General features: G+C 40.1%; 1 protein-coding gene across 2 annotated transcripts in view; it reads right to left on the bottom strand.

Annotated features, from left to right (window-relative positions):
• The window catches only part of MSR1 (macrophage scavenger receptor 1), an 80,730-nt gene that overhangs the window by 5,563 nt on the left and 56,184 nt on the right, over positions 1–18,983 (bottom strand). For both annotated transcript variants that reach the window (XM_019953580.2, XM_070781295.1), the window contains exon 9: positions 8,922–9,110. In XM_019953580.2, the coding sequence (XP_019809139.1) occupies positions 8,922–9,110 (189 nt within the window). The remainder of the gene's footprint in view (positions 1–8,921; positions 9,111–18,983) is intronic.

The raw sequence follows: 18,983 nt of genomic DNA, 5'->3' as shown, positions 1-18,983 counted from the left end.
AATTCATGAATATTTGAATGACAAAGGTGCAGTAAAAAATAAAAATGAACATGTAAGCCCACTGTTTTAAGGATTCATTGTGTGGCAGAAAATAGTCAAAGTACTTCTGAGCTGTTACCTTACTAAGTTCTCCATCTTAAAAAGTTAATAAATGCTATTTTGGGGTCATGATACTGTTATGGAAAGTGAAGGTCAGAGAGAAGAAGCCCCTTTGCCCTAGGTCACATAGCTAGTGCGTGATGGAGCCAGTATTCCCACCCTGGGTCTGCCTAGTGCCAGGCCTTTCATCAGAGATTTACTGCAATCCCTTGCATCACTGTGATGTGTTTGTGTGCTCAGTCGTGCCCGACTCTTTGCAGCCCCATGGACTGTGGCCCTCCAGGCTTCTCTGACCATGGGATTCCCCGGACAAGAATACTAGAGTGGGTTGCCATGCCCTCCTCCAGGGGATCTTCCCTACCTGGGGATCAAACTCACATCTCTTATGTCTCCTGTACTGGCAGGTGGATTCTTTACCACTGCACCACCTGGGAAATCTCCCTTGCATTATTAGATTCCATCATTTAACAAATCTCCTTGCAGTACCTATATGAGTGAACAAAAATCAGAATCCATCCTGTCTTGGACTGACTTTCTAGTGAAGACCTTTGTTTTAGGTGAATGCAACAACTGAGGTCACAGAGATAATTAGTGGCAAAGCTGATTCCTGTATTTAGAACGCTTAACTCATGCATGCATGATAAGTTGCTTCAGTCCTGTCTGACTCTGTGTAACCCCGTGGACCATAGTCTCTCAGGCTCCTCTGTCCATGGGATTCTCCAGGCAAGAATGCTGGAGTGGGTTGCCATGCCCTCCTCCAGGGGATCCTCCTGACCCAGGGATCAAACCCATGTCTCTTAAGTCTCCTGCAGTGGCAGCCAGGTTCTTTACCACTAGCATCACCTGGGAAGCTCCCGCTTAGCTCATATTACAATGCTTTTCCCACTGAGAACACATAGATGTGATAAATACATTATGTAATTTAGTAACTCTGGTGTTACACTATACAGAAGACTCAGGCACAGTGAACATACTGAGTCTTTTCATATATAATTTTACATATTTACTTCCAATAACTTTGTGAAATATTGGCAATTATTTCCATTTCACTGATAAATAAACTGAGACTCAGAAAGGATGTATGATTTTCTCAAAATAACAGAGAAAATAGGGGCAAGCAACAGAACATGACGACATTTAAAACTTGGTGCTATTCACTGACTATAGAGAAGCCCAAATAGAATTATAAAAATTATTTTCAAGTATTTGCTATTTTATTTTTATATTAATATATTCAGGACTATCAACACTAAGGAAAATTTTATTTAATACTTACTTCCCATCTTCTTCCAAATTGTTTTCTACATTAAAAATTAATGCCAAGGTAGAATAAAAGTCATAAAATTGTATCTTCATATGCACTTCAAAGATTAAAAAACAGATCCGTTTTTATTTCTGTAGGTAACGACAGTTGCCGAAGGACTTTTGTCGTTGCTGCTGTCCTTGTTATTTTTTGCCTCTGAGCAATCCTTTCTACTAGTGGAAACCATGAAAAACTGATATCTGTATTTTAGGGATGGTTTTATTCTCTAATCCTACCTGTTTATCGTCTATTTCTCTATCTACCTAAACATCTATATAGCTACAATTTCCTTTACAATGTGAAAGCTGTAGAGGAAGGAAAAACTGATTTTGTGTTCCCAAAAGCAGACAACAAAAACTGTCATCCATGGCTTCTGGAGTTTTATGACTTGGTTTGTGATGCTTAACAGTGTGCTTGACAGATGATACCATTTCCTCTTACTGCTAAGTCACTTCAGTCGTGTCCGACCCTCAGCGACCCCATGGACTGCAGCCTACTAGGCTCCTCCATCCATGGGATTTTCCAGGCAAGAGTACTGGAGTGGGGTGCCATTGCCTCCTCCGATTTCCTCTTAATACCTCTTTAAAACAAGACAAATATTGATATTTCTTTGAGGGACTTGAGTTTCTTTAATCTTTCGTAACCACTGCTTTTATTTTTAAAAAGTAATCATATTTCAAAGAGTAGCCAGATACACAGTGACATGATGAGATTTGAAATTAGCTGCTGAATAAGATAAGTGAAGAAGCAAAAAATCACTAATGGTTAAAGCCTCTGAGTGAATTTTAATTACATCCAGTCAAGGCTGGGTGACATGCATTTATATCACTTTTTAGATTTCTAGTTGGGAAGTGCTTTGTCAACAGCTTCTTCTTTGAGAAAAGCATTATGCTTTTTTTTTTTTTTTTTAGGGGTTCGGGGGCCAATGTTAAAAATGAAGTGGGAATCAGACTAGAGAATGGGTAAACTTAGATTATAGTTCTAGATTCTAGTTTTTTGGTTCTGGGGAAGCCACTTGTTTTCTCTGTTTTATTATATATGCAGAATAGAGGAGTGGGGCTGAAATAGCTCTAAGATTTCATTTACTTTTACAATTCTAAGATTCTGAAGAAGCAAGCTCTTTAAAAATGAGGTTTTTAAGGTTAAAGAACTTAGAAGGACTTTCTGTCCAGTGGAGAGACAAGGTAAGGCATGAAGGTTGACCCATGCCTCACAATCACGATAACAGCTATGGAAATGTGGGTGTTTTGTGACAGTTCTGTCAAATTTCCTTAGTTTTCTAGGGAGAATGGGGCTATACCACCTTTCTCATAAGCACTGTGAGCACTAAATTAGATTGCATAGTAAACACTTGATAAACAATATTATTTCATACTTAGTATTTCTTTGTTAGATAAGCAATAGAACAGACATGTTACGAACTGTTAGGCTCTATGAAAGTGAAAGTGATTGTGTTAGTAGCTCAGTTGAATCTGCCAGGCTCCTCTGTCCATAGAATTTTTCAGGCAAGAATTCTGGAGTGGGCAGCCATTCCCTTTCTCCAGAGGCTCTTCCTGACCTAGGGATCGAACCCAAGTCTCCTGCATTGCAGGCAGATTCTTTACCATCTGAGCCACCAGGGAAGCCCTGCTTCTATACCAGCTTGCTGCTACTGCTGCTGCGTCGCTTCAGTCGTGTCTGACTGTGCGACCCCATAGACAGCAGCCCACCAGGCTCCTCCGTCCCTGGGATTCTCCAGGCAAGAACACTGGAGTGGGTTGCCATTTGCTTCTCCAATGCATGAAAGCGAAAAGTGAAAGTGAAGTCGCTCAGTCGAGTCCAACTCTTAGCGACCTCATGGACTGCAGCCTACCAGGCTCCTCCGTCCATGGGATTTTCCAGGCAAGAGTACTGGAGTGGGGTGCCATTGCCTTCTTACATAATATCTAACACATAAACATTTACATTTGAAAACTTTCAATGCGCAGGGATCAGAATGTAAGAATTGGCAGTTCTGATCTATTGATATATTTAATTTATCTTTGAGATTGTTTTCACTCCCAATCACTAAGGGATAGTTCAGAGACACAGAGTTTTATTTTTGATCTTCAGTTTAGCTTTGTAATTCTTAAAATTCCACTCAGAAAATTGAATATGAAACATGAAAGGGGTAATGTACAAAAGATAGCATTTATGTTTAGAATTTTCTTCTGTTTCTGCTTTTACATTTGGAGCTTCAGCACCAACTCCTTTAAATTTAGGAGAAGATGAGATGGCTGCTCCAGAGCCAGTTCTTAGTTTGTTCATTAGCCTAGAGGCTCAGACATGCCTGGAACAAACTCTCGGACTACCACCGTCCCCCAATAAAGCTCATCCGAGTTTGCTACAAGGAGCCCACTGGGAGAGAAGAGGCTCCCTGCCTTCTCCTTGCTCCATGCAACAGCAAGCACCAGAAGCTTCTCAGCGCTTCTTTAATTTAACCTTTTTGTCTCCTTAGGAAAAAGAAAGAACATTCCATTTGATGCAAAAGGTGCATCCAGATGAAAGAACCCATTTAATGAGCTTTAAGCTTTGTTCCTATGAATCATTTTACTTGCAACACTAATTGTTCTTAAAAAGCTAATAAGGATTATCTCTAACAAGCCAGGTTTGCTATTTTAAAATGAGAAGGGAAAAAAAAAAAAAAGGAGAGGGGGAGACTGTGTCCAGAAAATGGTATTCTGTCTTTAACAGGAGAATTATACAAAGGAGATAAATTTAAACTTTCATCTTCTTGTTTCGATTTTGATAATGTTGTACCATATAGTATTAATCTGATTCTTCTTACTTTCCTATGGGAATGACATGTAACTAAAACTTTAATGCACCTTCCTCCTCTTCTCTGCTCTACATCTCCCCACTCACACTTCTAAATTTCCTTGCCTGCTTCTCTTTTGCAGTCAAATTGCTTTCTTGTTTACCTCCTGAGTAAAACTGTAAATTTAAAACGGAAAAAGGAAGAGTTTAAACAGCTTCACATGAAATGATGGTTTGCCATGACTAATCCAGAATCAGTTTATGTTGTAAGCCTGTTTCTTAAAATACAATGTACACTGAAGCAGTTCATGAAGTTCATTTTTCAGATTCTTTTTCTTCAGAACAAATCACCTCAGTTCTATTTTTCTCCCAGCCCACCTTGCTTTACTATTTTAAAATTCTTATCATCATTCTTCAGTTGTTTGGGGCTGAAATCTCCAGAGAGCTGGCTGTGTGTGTGCAGCAGAGCGGGGACCTTACTAGAGAATGTTACACAGAATGTTCTAAAGTCACACCTCCAAACTGTAGAAAACCACATTCAACTTTTCCACCCTTGGAACATCATGAATGTCACTCCACAATGTAACACCAATCTGGCTTCTCTACCTTTCAACTTTCAGCTTCCCCGGTGGCTCAGACAGTAAAGAATCTGCCTGCAATGCAGGGAACCTGGGTTTGATCCCTAGGTTGGGAAGATCCCTTGGAAAAGGGAACAGCTACCCACTCCAATATTCTTGCCTGGAGAATTCCATGGACAGAGGAGCCTGGCAGGCTACAGTCCACGGGGTTGCAAAGAGTTGGACATGACTTAGTGACTTTCACCTTTCAAAGAGGATGGTAAATATGTAATTATACAGTTAGTGGTCCTGCTCCCTGTGATTTTGTCACTCGTGAGCAATGCTGTGCATCTGGCTTCAAACTGGGCACTTTATAGATGCCACTTCTTTTCAGATTCAAAACAAATATTTGCTGTTCAGTTGCTCCATCATGTTCGACTCTTTGCAACGCCATGGATGGCAGCACTTTGGGCTCCTCTGTCCTTTTACCATCTCCTGGAATTTGCTCAAACTTATGTCCGTCGAGTCAGTGATGCTGCCCAACCATCTCATCCTCTGTCATCCCCTTCTCCTCCCACCTTCAATCTTTCCCAGCATCAGGGTCTTTTCCAATGAGTCAGTTCTTTTCATCAGGTGGCCAAAGTGCTGGAGTTTCAGCTTCAGCATCAGTCCTTCCAATGTATATTCAGGACTGATTTCCTCTAGGATGGACTGGTTGGATCTCCTTGTAGTCCAAGGGACTGCCAAGAGTCTTCTCCAACACCACAGTTTAAAAGCATCAATTCTTTGGCGCTCAGCTTTCTTTATAGTTCAACTCTCACACCCATACATGACCACTGGAAAATCCATAGCTTTGACTGCTAAGTCACTTCAGTCGTGTCCAACTCTGTGCGACCGCATAGACGGCAGCCCACCAGGCTCCCCCGTCCCTGGGATTCTCCAGGCAAGAACACTGAAGTGGGCTGCCATTTCCTTCTCCAATGCATAAAAGTGAAAAGTGAAAGTAAAGTTGCTCAGTTGTGTCCGACTCTTAGCAACCCCATGGACTGCGGCCCACCAGGGTCCTCCGTCCATGGGATTTTCCAGGCAAGAATACTGGAGTGGGGTGCCATTGCCTTCTCCATAGCTTTGACTAGATGGACTTTTGTTGGCAAAGTAATGTCTCTGCTTTTTAATATGCTGTCTAAGTTTGTCATAGCTTTTCTTCCAAGGAGCAAGCATCTTTTAATTTTAATGTAAATACATAGCCTCACTGAAAATGGACGCTCATTTTAGAGAAGTAGTCAGTTATCTCGGAAAAATCTTGAGATGATTGTTTCCATATAGCCAAATGAATCATTTCACTTGAGACTAAACTCTATTTAAATAATAAGCTTCTGTTTTTTTGTTTGGCTAGTATTTCAGAATATTTATTTTATTCCTTTCTTACCGGTGTTTTAGACTAGAAATTCCTAGTGCTTTAGACTAGAAATCCCCAGAGGTATAAGTAAGAATGAATAAAATCTGGGGGGAAAGAGTATTTTACTTGTGAAACTAGGCCTTCAAGTTAATGGAATCTTAAGATAATAGTCTCCAGTTGTGTAGTGACTGTACAGGCTTGAACCTTAATGGGAAAACAACTTTGAAATCTATAGCAAGGCTCCATATTCAGAAAAGGAATAGAGCCTGGGTATAATGTCTTATTCTGTTTCCTCCTACAGTTTATATTTGAAATGTTTTTTATACAATTATGTATTTTAAATAAATGGTCTTTCATGCTATAGATCCTAGTTACATAGAAATGGAATCTCTCTGAAAAAAACATTATAGAAACTCAAATGGGCAGATTAGTCTTCCTAAACAATTAACTGATTCATTTGATTTTCTAGTGATGAAGAGTTGGGGATTTTTGTCTTTTTCCCTTCTCTGGGGGTAAAAAATAAATCTATCTTATCAATGTTTAAAACATTTCACATGGAGGTAAATTTTACAGGTACATGAATGATTTTGGTCTGACAATTTTCAAGCTGAGGAAGTTCTGAAAGTGTAGTGTAAATGGAAAAATTTGGAAATTCCAAAAATCTGTTGGTGGCAACTTATGGATATTTTCTCTTTCCTTTGTTTCTTCTATTCAGAGCTTTAACACACAAATTAAAAACTGGTGGCCAGGGGCTTGAACAAAACAGAACAGAAACTTTCACCACTTTCTTTCTGTCTTGTCTTTAGCCTCTTTATGAAGTTAAATTATCCTTCTGGTCTTTAAAGACTTTGGAATCTAGATTCCTTCTAAAATTCATCTCTTAAATCTGATACAATAAATTCATTTAGGTAAAAGAACAAAGGATATAATTGTGATCTATTATTAATACTGCTTATGTGTTTAGCACAATGCATGACAGAGAGTTATTGCTCAGTAAATTGTAGCATAATAGTGCTAAACACAGGCTTCCCAGGTGAAGCCAGTGCTCAAAGGACCTGCCTGCCAGTGTGGGAGACGTAAGAGATGTGGGTTCACACCCTGGGTCAGGAAGATCTCCTGGAGGAGGAAATGGCCACCCACTCCAGTTTTCTTGCCTGGAGACTCCCATGGACAGAGGATTAACAATATGTTTCATTAATATAATTCATGAATTTAAGAAGTCTATCCTGTTTAGTCTTTTGATGTAATAATTTGACATACTCCACTATTATTACACATAAGATTACCTGGTAATTGTTCAGTCGCCCAGTCGTGTCCTGCTCTTTATGACCCATGGCCTGCAGCACACCAGGCATCCCTGTATTACATACCTGGTAATGCTGTTATGTTATGTCTATAATTCTGCATACAATCTCTATTGCCAGTACCTCCCTAGAAGAATAACTAATGCAAGAAGAAGGTGGTCAGATCTTTCTCTCTTTTTTGGTCACCATCAACTTCAGAGACACTAGTTACTTATCACATATGGACAGAAGAATAAATAAAGAGGAAACACTGACTTTAAAATTCTAGTTTATTTATATATGGCTACTTTCTTCTAACCTGTCCTTCAGAACTTATATATGTTTAATTATACATAAAACCTAATATAAGATGCCAGTGTAGGGGGAAAAAATGAGGTAGTAAAAATACCATGGGTAAACTTTCAAATGTTTTACCCCCTGCAAATTTTCTCCCAAGGTCTTTCAATACATTCATAAAACATGTTACCAAGTCATCAGATGAAAATACACAAATTTACATGTAGCAAAAGAACTACGCAATTCAACCTCACATAGAGGGGAAAGTAACCTTTCCATTCCCTATTTCCCATCACAGTCCTTAGAGGAGAAGTCATAACTGGCAGGCATAGAGAGCTCGTATAATTGCTCCTTTTTCTTTTAGAGTTTCTACTGCCCTTTCTGGAGAAGGAAATGGAAACCCACTTCAGTATTCTTACCTGGAGAATTCCATGGACAGAGGAGCCTGGCGGGCTACAGTCCATGGGTTCGCAGAGAGTCGGACAGGACTGAAGCAACTTGCAGGGCGTGGTGGCTGGGGGCTAAATGCAGAAACCCGTACCCCGCCCCGCCTCAGTTCCACAGAAGAGAGAATAGGGGAACACAAGGCATTGCCCACAAGACCCAGAGAGGTCAGTGAGTGTCCCAGGAAGTCAGGCCTTCTCTGTAACTGACTGCTTTCTGGTCTGCTTTGCCGATCATTTCCCGCATTTCCTCTGTTACATTTTCCACTAACCAATTCAGTCTAAAGGATATGTAGACATTAAAAGGTGTCTAAAAGCATATGTCTTTTCCTTAAATCTCTTTTCATTCCTACTTTCTAGGAAAGGCCTGTAAAAAAAAATTCTACTTCCTTTTCTATATGTTCCTGTCTCGACTTGATTATACGTATTGGAGAATGCTTGCTGCTGCTGCTGCTGCTAAGTCGCTTCAGTCATGTCCGACTCTGTGCGACCCCAGAGACGGCAGCCCACCAGGCTCCCCAGTCCCTGGGATTCTCCAGGCAAGAACACTGGAGTGGGTTGCCATTTCCTTCTCCAATGCATGAAAGTGAAAAGTGAAAGTGAAGTCGCTCAGTCATGTCTGACTCTTAGCGACCCCATGGACTGCATGCAGCCAATCAGGCTCCTCCATCCATAGTATTTTCCAGGCAAGAGTACTGGAGTGGGGTGCCATTGCCTTCTCCGGGAGAATGCTTACATTTCATTAAAAAAAAAAAAAAAAATTACCTTTTCCAAAATAAGCTCGCTTATGCACACTTTGAACACCTTTGTATCCCAAGCTCCTGCAGACGACCAGTCCTCCACGCAGTTCCCAGCGGTCGTCACACACCGTACCCCACTGGCCTTCGTGAAAAATCTCCACTCTGCCTTCGTGAGGGCCGCTGCCACCCACCAGTCGGACTGTATTAGATTGTCCTGTAACAGAAATAAACAGGGTTTAATTTTTTATATATGCACATACTGCTTTATAATGCTTTCTCTTAAAAGAAAAAAAGCACATTTTTTCCAGTAAGTTCAATTATTGGAATAAGTATTAAATTTTCTAGCCCCACCTATTGGTAAAGACTTTAATTGCAAACACTGTACTAGCAGTCAAATCTGAAGAAGAAAGCTCTTCTTTCTTGTGAATCTCTTCCAGTAACTTTAAAATTTAACAGCCACAAGTCTGTTAATGTTATAGAGATTTTATGATATTTTATAATATCATAAACATAAAATAGGCCAAATATTCCATTCTTCACCAAGATGAACAAAATAACTATAGTGACAACACTGATCTGGAAACAGCAAGGCTCTTCCTTGTTACAAGGTCCCTGGATTTTATCCCAAAGTGTTTATCTTGTTTTGTAAAAGGATTAATGAGACCGGGATCAGATAATTTTTATTTTGAGAAATTGCTAAAAAGTACACTTTGGGAAGAAACATACCATGTCTATAATAGTAAAAGTAATTTTGCTCTGCAGTGCCTAAGTAAGTAAAATTGCCATACATGCTGTAAACTTTTATAAAATCTTGATCCTGTGCAGCAATTAAAGTGTCTCTTTTTGCCTTCTTTAAAAGCAACATATACATTTCAAACCCAAGAACAGGCAAATAAAGTGGGTAATTAGTATTATAAAAAGTTTCAGTTAGAGTTAGAAAATTTCTTTAAATAACCTATACTATTCTAGTAAGTTTTTGCTTAAGAATATTTGGCTAAAAATGAGGAAACAGAAAAGACAGAAAATAACTTTTAAAATATATTTAGTGCTAAATAAAAATAACAATATTCTCTAATAATTAAAAAAGCCAATGAATTAAACACAATTCTACTTAAATATATCTTTTCAAATACAAGTTTGAAGGACATCATATTATAAAAAAGCACAATGTAACTGTTACAACAAAAGTATCTCTGTAATGTGAAAATGGAATTTTAGGTTATGGGTTTTCAGAACTCAGTTACCTAAAGAAAGAGTAACTTTTTTTTTTAATTTCAGTAAATTTTGTTGGAACAGTTAATCCAACAATGTGTAAAGGAAAATAAGCCGTTTCCTACAAGCCTGACTGAGCCACTCAGAAACAGGAAAAGCAAACAAATTAAATGTAGTATTACAATTATTTTCTTGATTCTTCCAAAATGCTATTCAGTGCTAAATAATGAATTTATGCAATAATGCCCAGGTGCATAAGCCCTTTTTCACTCAATAAATGTGAATTATAAGCATTAACATTTTTTAAAAGGAAAATAGCTTGCTATTGCAGTATTCAAACTTCCAATTACTGAGTAACCCAATTGTTCACTGTAAATGCCTAAGAAATAGGAACTGATCCAGCAGCAGATTGTGTAAAGTTTTAAAATGCTAGAGTCATGTAATAGTTAACTACTGCCACTCCCAAGTGTTTAAATTTTACACAAGTCAGAAATACTTAAACACAACATGTTTACCATGATTCTATGAAAAAACAGATGTCACATTCAAACACGTGATTTTATGAGCTTGCCTTACTGCCCAAATAAGTGTACAGAAGTGTTCTCATTGTGGGTTCTTACCCACTTCAGTTCATTTCAGTTGCTCAGTCGTGTGCAACTCTGCGACCCCATGAAAGGCAGCACGCCAGGCCTCCCTGTCCATCACCAACTCCCGGAGTCCACCCAAACCCATGTCCATTGAGTCGGTGATGCCATCCAACCAATTCATCCTCTGTTGTCCCCTTCTCCTCCTGCCCTCAATCTTTCCCAGCATCAGGGTCTTTTCAAATGAGTCAGCTCTTCACATCAGGTGACCAAAGTATTGCAGTTTCAGCTTCACATCAGTCCTTCCAATGAACACCCAGGGCTGATCTCCTTCAGAATGGACTGGTTGGATCTCCTTGCAGTCCAAGGGACTCTTCAAGAGTCTTCTCCAACACCACAGTTCAAAAGCATCAATTCTGTGCTCAGCTTTTTTTATAGTCCAACTCTCACATCCATACATCACTTTTCTCCTTACATCTCTGAAAATGCCATTAAGGAACCCGGCTTGTCCTGGATCAGTGGGTCTCAAACTTTAGTTTGTCTTAGCTCAGGCTGCTACAACAAATATACCATGGACTGATGGGTTAAGCAATATTAATTTCTCACAGTTCTGGAAGCTGGAAAGTCCAAAAAACAAGGTGATGGCAGATTCAGGATTGGGTTTAGCCAGCTTCTTGCAGCCAGCTGCCTCTTGTCTGCTGTGCTCAGGTGGCCTTTCCTCAGTGTATGTAAAAAAAGAAGTAGAGAATAGGTCTCTGGTCTCTTCTTGTAATACTACTAATAGAGGAAAACAGTAGAATGGGAAAGACTAGAGATACCAGGAAAATTTCTTCAGGAAAATTAGAGATACCAAGGGAACATTTCATGCAAAGATGGGCTCAATAAAGGACCAGAAATGGTATGGACCTAACAGAGGCAGAAGATATTAAGAAGAGGTGGCAAGAATACAGGGAAAACTACACTAAAAAGATCTTAATGACTCAGATAATCATGATGGTGTGATCACTCACCTAGAGCCAGATACCCTGGTGTGCAAAGTCAAGTGAGCCTTAGGAAGCATCACTATGAACAAAGCTAGTGGAGGTGACGGAATTCCAGTTGAGCTATGTCAAACCCTAAAAGATGATGCTGTGAAAGTGCTGCACTCAGTATGCTAGCAAATTTGGAAAATTCATCAGTGGCCACAGGACTGTAAAAGGTCAGTTTTCATTCCAGTCACAGTGAAGGGCAATGCCAAAGAAGGTTCAAACTACCACCAACTGCACTCATCTCACACACTAGCAAAGTAATGCTTAAAATTCTCCAAGCCAGGCTTCAACTGTACATGAACCAAGAACTTCCAGATGTTCAAGCTGGATTTAGAAAAGGCAGAAGAACCAGAGATCAAATTGCCAACATCTGTTGGATCATTGAAAAAGCAAGAGAGTTCCAGAAAAAAATCTACTTCTGCTTCGCTATGCTAAAGCCTTTGACTGGGTGGATCACAACAAACTGTGGAAAATTCTTCAAGAGACAGGAATGCCAGACTACCTAACCTGCCTCTGGAGAAACCAGTATGCAGGTCAAGAAGCAACAGTTAGAACCAGACATGGAAGAAGGGACTGGTTCCAAATTGGGAAAGGAGTATATCAAGGCTATATATTGTCACCCTGTTTATTTAACTTATATGCAGAGTACATCATGCAAAATGCCAGGCTGGATGAAGCACAAGCTGGAATCAAGACTGCCAAGAGAAATATCAATAACCTCAGATATGCAGATGATACCACCTGTATGGCAGAAAGCAAAGAGTAACTAAAGAGCCTCTTGATGAAAAGTGAAAGAGGAGAATTAAAAAGCTGGCTTAAAACTCAACATTCAGAAAACTAAGATCATGGCATCCAGTCCCATCACTTCATGGCAAAAAGATGGGGAAGCAATGGAAATAGTGAGAGACTATTTTCTTGGGCTCCAAAATCACTGTGGATGGTGACTGCAGCAATGAAATTAAAAGCAGCTTGTTCCTTGGAAGAAAGACTATGACAAACCTGACAGCATACTAAAAAGCAGGGACATTACTTTGCCAACAAAGGTCCATCTAGTCAAAGCTATGGTTTTTCCAGTAGTCATGTATGAATGTGAGAGTTGAACCATAAAGAAAGCTGAGTGCCAAATAATTGATGCTTTTCAACTGTGGTTTGGAGAAGACTCTTGAGAGTCCCTTAGACTGCAAGGAGATCCAACCAGTCAATCCTAAAGGAGCTCAATCCTGAATATTCATTGGAAGGACTGATGCTGAAGCTGAAGCTCCAATACTTTGGCCATCTGATATGCAGAACTGACTCATTAGAAAAGGCCTTGATGCTGGTAAAGATTGAAGTTAGGAGAAGGGGATGACAGAGGATGAGATGGTTGTTGGCATCACCAACTCAATGGACATGAGTTTGAGCAAACTCTGGGAGTTGGTGATAGACAGGGAAGCCTGGCGTGCTACAGTCCATGGAACTGCAAAGAGTCTGACATGACTGAGCAACTGAACTGAACTGAATCCCATGACAGCGACCCTACTCCTGACCTCACTTAAACCTAATTAGCTCCTTAAAAGTCTACCTTCAAATACCATCCCATTAGGGTTTCAGTGTATAAATATGAGGAGGGGGGCTCAAAGACTGTTGGTCTCACACCCAGAGTTTCTGATGCAGTAGGTTTTTAGTAGAACCCAACAATCTGTGCTTTTCACAAATTCCCAGGGACTTCCCCAGTGGTCCAGTGGTTAAGACTTCCTTTTCCCATGCAGTGGGTGTGGGTTCGATCTGTGGTTGGGGAGCTCAGATCCCACATACCTTGCAGTCCAAAAAAACAAACCAAACAAAACAAAACCATAATACAGAAGTAATATTGTAACAATGCAATAAAGTCTTTAACAAGTGGTCCACATTAAAAAAAAAAAAAACGAGTTCCCAAGTGACGCTGATGCTATTAGGTTCCATACTTCGAGAAACACTAACCTAAAGTTCACCTTATACATTTTAAAGAGAAAGCACGTTATATAAGAAACAACTATTGATGCTTGTATTCAATCCTTTGACCTCATTTATTTCAAAAAGGATGGCTTGTAGATTTCTTCCAAATTCCCTGTGCTTGTAGGTGTTTAAGGGAGGTTTAATTCCTTACTGCCAAATACGTTTGGATATGCCTATGCTTATCTCTCACTTAAATATTTTGAGTTATAAATCAATTGCTGATAGCTGATCACACTTTGATGATCCCTGATCATCTCTGAACTAATAGAATGAAAAGAAGCAGGTCAACAGATTCATTCAAGTGTCAGTATCACACATGCAACTACTCTGTTTTGGAAAAAAGTTCATTTTATCATTTTGAAGTGCCTCAATCACAGCATGTTTCTCTATAAGATGGTAATCAGAATTTTCTATGAATGTGGATGTAAATAATGTCTTGCTGCTGCTACTGCTAAGTCACTTCAGTCGTGTCTGACTCTTTGCAACCCCATAGACGGCAGCCCACCAGGCTCCCCTGTCCCTGGGATTCTCAGGCAAGAACACTGAAGTGGGTTGCCATTTCCTTCTCCAATACATGAAAGTGAAAAGTGAAAGTGAAGATGCTCAGTCGTGTCCAACTCTTAGCGATCCTATAGACTGCAGCACACCAGGCTCCTCCATCCATGGGATTTTCCAGGCAAGTGTACTGGTGTGGTGTGCCATTGCCTTCTCTGAAATAATGCCTTAGCATCACACTAATATAATTAGTCAGGTTTTTTTTTTTTTTTTTTTTTTCCTAATTGGGAAACTTTTGCCTTGTACTTAAGATTTCAGAAGAGTAATTTTTATGATTTTTTTTTCTGGGTCACTATCTTAATTCCCTTCTTAACTTTATTAAATGTAGATATTTTTTCTAGAGTCAAATCACAGAAACACAGATAAACACTATGTGCCCACTTCATGACCCTCTGTATTAGTTATTACTTTGTAATTGGCTAAAAACAGAAACACAAATCAAAATGGGAAGAACTCCCCATGTCAAAGACCACAGGATTCTCTCAGAACTCAGTGATGCGAGAGTAGTCAGGCATCTGGACCAGCTAAATCAAGACGTGAACCTGCTCAGGACTCTCTCCAACTGTTATCCAAGAGTCTCTGTTATGTTGCTTCATTCTTTTCTTTAATTGCCAGCTGGATATCTTTGTTCTTCAGTGAACATGTCTGTTATCAACTCTTAAATTTATATTTTACATTCTCTTTCTTACAGACAGTTCTAAAATACAAAGTCCTCTGATGGCCTAGTTTGGATGAGATTCCCATCTATGGACTCAACAGCTTTGGCCAAAGACATGGTCAGTTGTGTTCACATGGCATTCTTGAAATGGGGGAAGGAGAGGGGCATTTCCTGTGGAAGGTGAGTTTTGAGCAAAGACAGTAAGCCCAGTTCATAAAACATTTTAATAACCTTGGTGTATTTATGATCACTAATTGTACTGTATGTTTAGCCTTGTGTTCTTTTTCATATCCCTGACTGTAGAGTGTAACTGAAATTAAAAATGCAAGAGTTAGATAATCTGGATTCTGCCTCTTCCTCTGACTCTGTTCATGTGAGCTATTAGACAGTTTAACCTCCAGTACCAAATTCTCCAACTGTTAAGAAAGAGTACATGATATTTTCTCTTTTACTTAAACACATCTAAACACAACTTCTTTGTGCCAGGCATTTTCTTTGGTTCTATGAATTATTTGAATAAAGCATATATCCTGTCCTCAAGACTCAAGTATTTTTGAGGTTATTATGAAGCTTGGTTTTGTAACAGGAGGGAAAGGGGCAGGGCACAACTTTGGAAAGAATGACATAGCCCAGTAAAACTCATTCAGTTGTGTCTGACTCTTTGTGGCCCCATGGACTATGCAGTCCATGGAATTCTCCAGCCCAGAATACTAGAGTGAGTAACCTTTTCCTTCTCCAGGGGATCTTCCCAACCCAGGGATTGAACTCAGGTCTCCCCCCTTGCAGGAGGATTCTTTACCAGCCGGGCCACAAGGGGAGCCCAAGGATACTGGAGTTGGTAGACTAGCCCTTCTCCAGCAGATCCTCCTGAATTAAACTGGGGTTTCCTGCACTGCAGGAGGATTCTTTACCAACTTAGCTATTGGACATAGACCAAGGACACAACATAAACCGATTAGTATCAAATGGCTTCAAGATGGCAGACAAAGTCGGCTTTAATTAGACCTTGATCATCAATCAGCAAGCTAAATGTCACACCCAGAGGCACCATGACAGTTCCAAGGCACTGTCAAAAGACTAAGGAGTGGGTAGTGGCTGATTTCTTGGAAATCTCTACCATTTCCGAAAAATAGTTGGAATAATTTTCCCACTCATTAGCATATGAAATTACCAAGCCTATAAAATGAACCATGCCACATTTGTGCAGAAAATCCTGCAGTATTCCAAAGGAGATAAGTGGAGACTTTTCAGTTCAGTTCAGTCACTCAGTCATGTCCAACTCTTTACAACCCTGTGGACTGCAGCATGTCAGGCTTCCCTGTCCATCACAAACTCCCGGAACTTACACAAACTCACGTCCATTGAGTCAGGGATGCTATCCAACCATCTCATCCTCTGTTGTCCCCTTCTCCTCCCACCTTCAATCTTTCCCAGCATCAGGGTCTTTTCAAAAGAGTCAGCTCTTCACATCAGGTGGCCAAAGTATTTCTGTTTCAGCTTCAGAATCAGTCCTTCCAATCAATATTCAGGATAGATTTCATTTAGAATGGACTGGTTGGATCTCCTTGCAGTCCAAGGGACTCTTAAAAAGTCTTCTCCAACAACACAGTTCAAAAGTATCAATTCTTCAGCCCTCAGCTTTCTTTACAGTCCAAGTCTCACATCCATACATGACTACTGGAAAACCATAGCTTTGACTAGATGGATCTTTGCTAGCAAAGTAATGTCTCTGCTTTCTAATATGCTGTCTAGGTTGCTCATAGCATTTCTTCCAAGAAGCAGTTCAGTTCAGTTCAGTCAATCAGTCGTGTCTGAATCTTTGTGACCCCACAAACCACAGCATGCCAGGCCTCCCTGTACATCACCATCTCCTGGAGTTTACCCAAACTCATGTCCATTGAGTCGGTGATACCATCCAACCATCTCACCTCTGTTGTCCCCTTCTCCTCCTGCCCTCAATCTTTCCCAGCATCAGGGTCTTTTCAAGAGTCAGCTCTTCACATCAGGTGGTCAAAGTATTGGAGTTTCAGCTTCAACATCAGTCCTTCCAACGAACACCCAGGCCTGATCTCCTTTAGGATGGACTGGTTGGATCTTCTTGAAGTCCAAGGGACTCTCAAGAGTCTTCTCCAACACTACAGTTCAAAAGCATCAATTCTTTGGTGCTCGGCTTTCTTTATAGTCCAACTCTCACATCATAAATGACTACTGGAAAAACCATAGCCTTGACGAGATGGACTTTTATAGGCAAAGTAATGTCTCCACTTTTTAATATGCTGTCTAGGTTGGTCATAACTTTCCTTCCAAGGAGTAAGTGTCTTTTAATTTCATGGCTGCAGTCACCATCTGCAGTGATTTTGGAGCCCCCCAAAATAAAGTCTGACACTGTTTCCACATCTTCTTGCCATGAAGTGATGGGACCGGATGCCATGATCTTAGTTTTCTGAATGTTGAGCTTTAAGCCAACTTTTTCACTCTCCTCTTTCACTTTTATCAAGAGGCTCTTTAGTTCCCCTTCACATTCTGCCATAAATGTTGTGTCATCTGCATATCTAAGGTTATTGATATATCTCCTGGCAATCTTGATTCCAGCTTGTCCTTCCTCCAGCCCAGCATTTCTCATGATGTACTCTGCATATAAGTTAAATAAGCAGGGTGACAATATACAGCCTTGATGTACTCCTTTTCCTATTTGGAACCAGTCTATTATCCCATGTTCAATTCTAACTGTTGCTTCCTGACCTGCATACATGTTTCTCAAGAGGCAGGTCAGGTGGTCTGGTATTCCCATCTCTTTCAGAATATTCCACAGTTTGTTGTGATCCAGAGTCAAAGGCTTTGGCATTGTCAATAAAGCAGAAGTAGATGTTTTTCTGGAACTCTCTTGCCTTTTTGTTGATCCAACAGATGTTTGCAATTTGGTCTCTGGTCCCTCTGCCTTTTCTAAATCCAGGTTGAATATCTGGAAGTTTATGGTTCATGTATTGTTGAAGCCTGACTTGGAGAATTTTAAGCATTACTCTGCTAGTGTGTGAGATGAGTGCAATTGTGTGGTAGTTTGAACATTCTTTGGCATTGCCTTCTTTGAGATTGGAATGAAAACTGACCTTTTCCAGTCCTGTGGTCACTGCTGAGTTTTCCAATTTGCTGACATAGTGAGTGCATCACTTTCACAGCATCATCTTTTAGGATTTGAAATAGCTCGACTGGAATTCCATCACCTCCACTCACTTTGACCATAGTGATGATTCCTCAGGCCCACTTGACTTCACATTCCAGGACGTCTGGCTGTAGGTGAGTGATCACACCATCGTGGTTATCTGAGTCATGAAGATCTTTTTTGTACAGTTCTTCTGTGTATTCTTGCCACCTCTTAGTATCTTCTGCTTCTGTTAGGTCCATACTGTTTCTGTCTCTTATGGAGCCCATCTTTGCATGAAACATTCCATTAGTATCTCTAATTTTCCTGAAGAGATCTCTAGTCTTTCCCATTCTGTTGTTTTCCTCTATTTCTTTGCATTGAATGCTGAGCAAGGCTTTCTTATCTCTCCTTGCTATTCTTTGGAACTCTGCATTCAGATGGGTATATCTTTCCGTTTCTCCTTTGCCTTTCCCTTCTCTTCTTTTCTCAGTTATTTGTAAGGCTTCCTCAGACAACAATTTTGCCTTTTTGCTTTTCTTTTTCTGGGGATGGTGTTGATCAGTGCCCCTGCACAGTATCATGAACCTCTGTCCATAGTTCTTCAGGCACTTTATCGGATCTAATCCCTTGAATCTATTTGTCACTTCCAGTGAATAATCATAAGGGATTTGATTTAGGTCATACCTGAATGGTCTAGTCATTTTCCCTACTTCAATTTATCTCTGATTTTGGCAATAAAGAGTTCATGATCTGAGCCACAGTCAGCTCCTGGTCTTGTTTTGCTGACTTTAAGGAGCTTCTCCATCTTTGACTGCAAAGAATATAGTCAATCTGATTTTGGTATTGACCATCGGGTGATCTCCATGTGTAGAGGCTTCTCTTGTGTTGTTGGAAGAGTGTATTTACTATGACCAGTGTGTTCTCTTGGAAAAAC

Source organism: Bos indicus, chromosome 27 (genome assembly GCF_029378745.1).
Source record: "Bos indicus isolate NIAB-ARS_2022 breed Sahiwal x Tharparkar chromosome 27, NIAB-ARS_B.indTharparkar_mat_pri_1.0, whole genome shotgun sequence".
Taxonomy (NCBI): domain Eukaryota; kingdom Metazoa; phylum Chordata; class Mammalia; order Artiodactyla; family Bovidae; genus Bos; species Bos indicus.
This window is presented reverse-complemented; position numbering and strand designations above follow the sequence as displayed.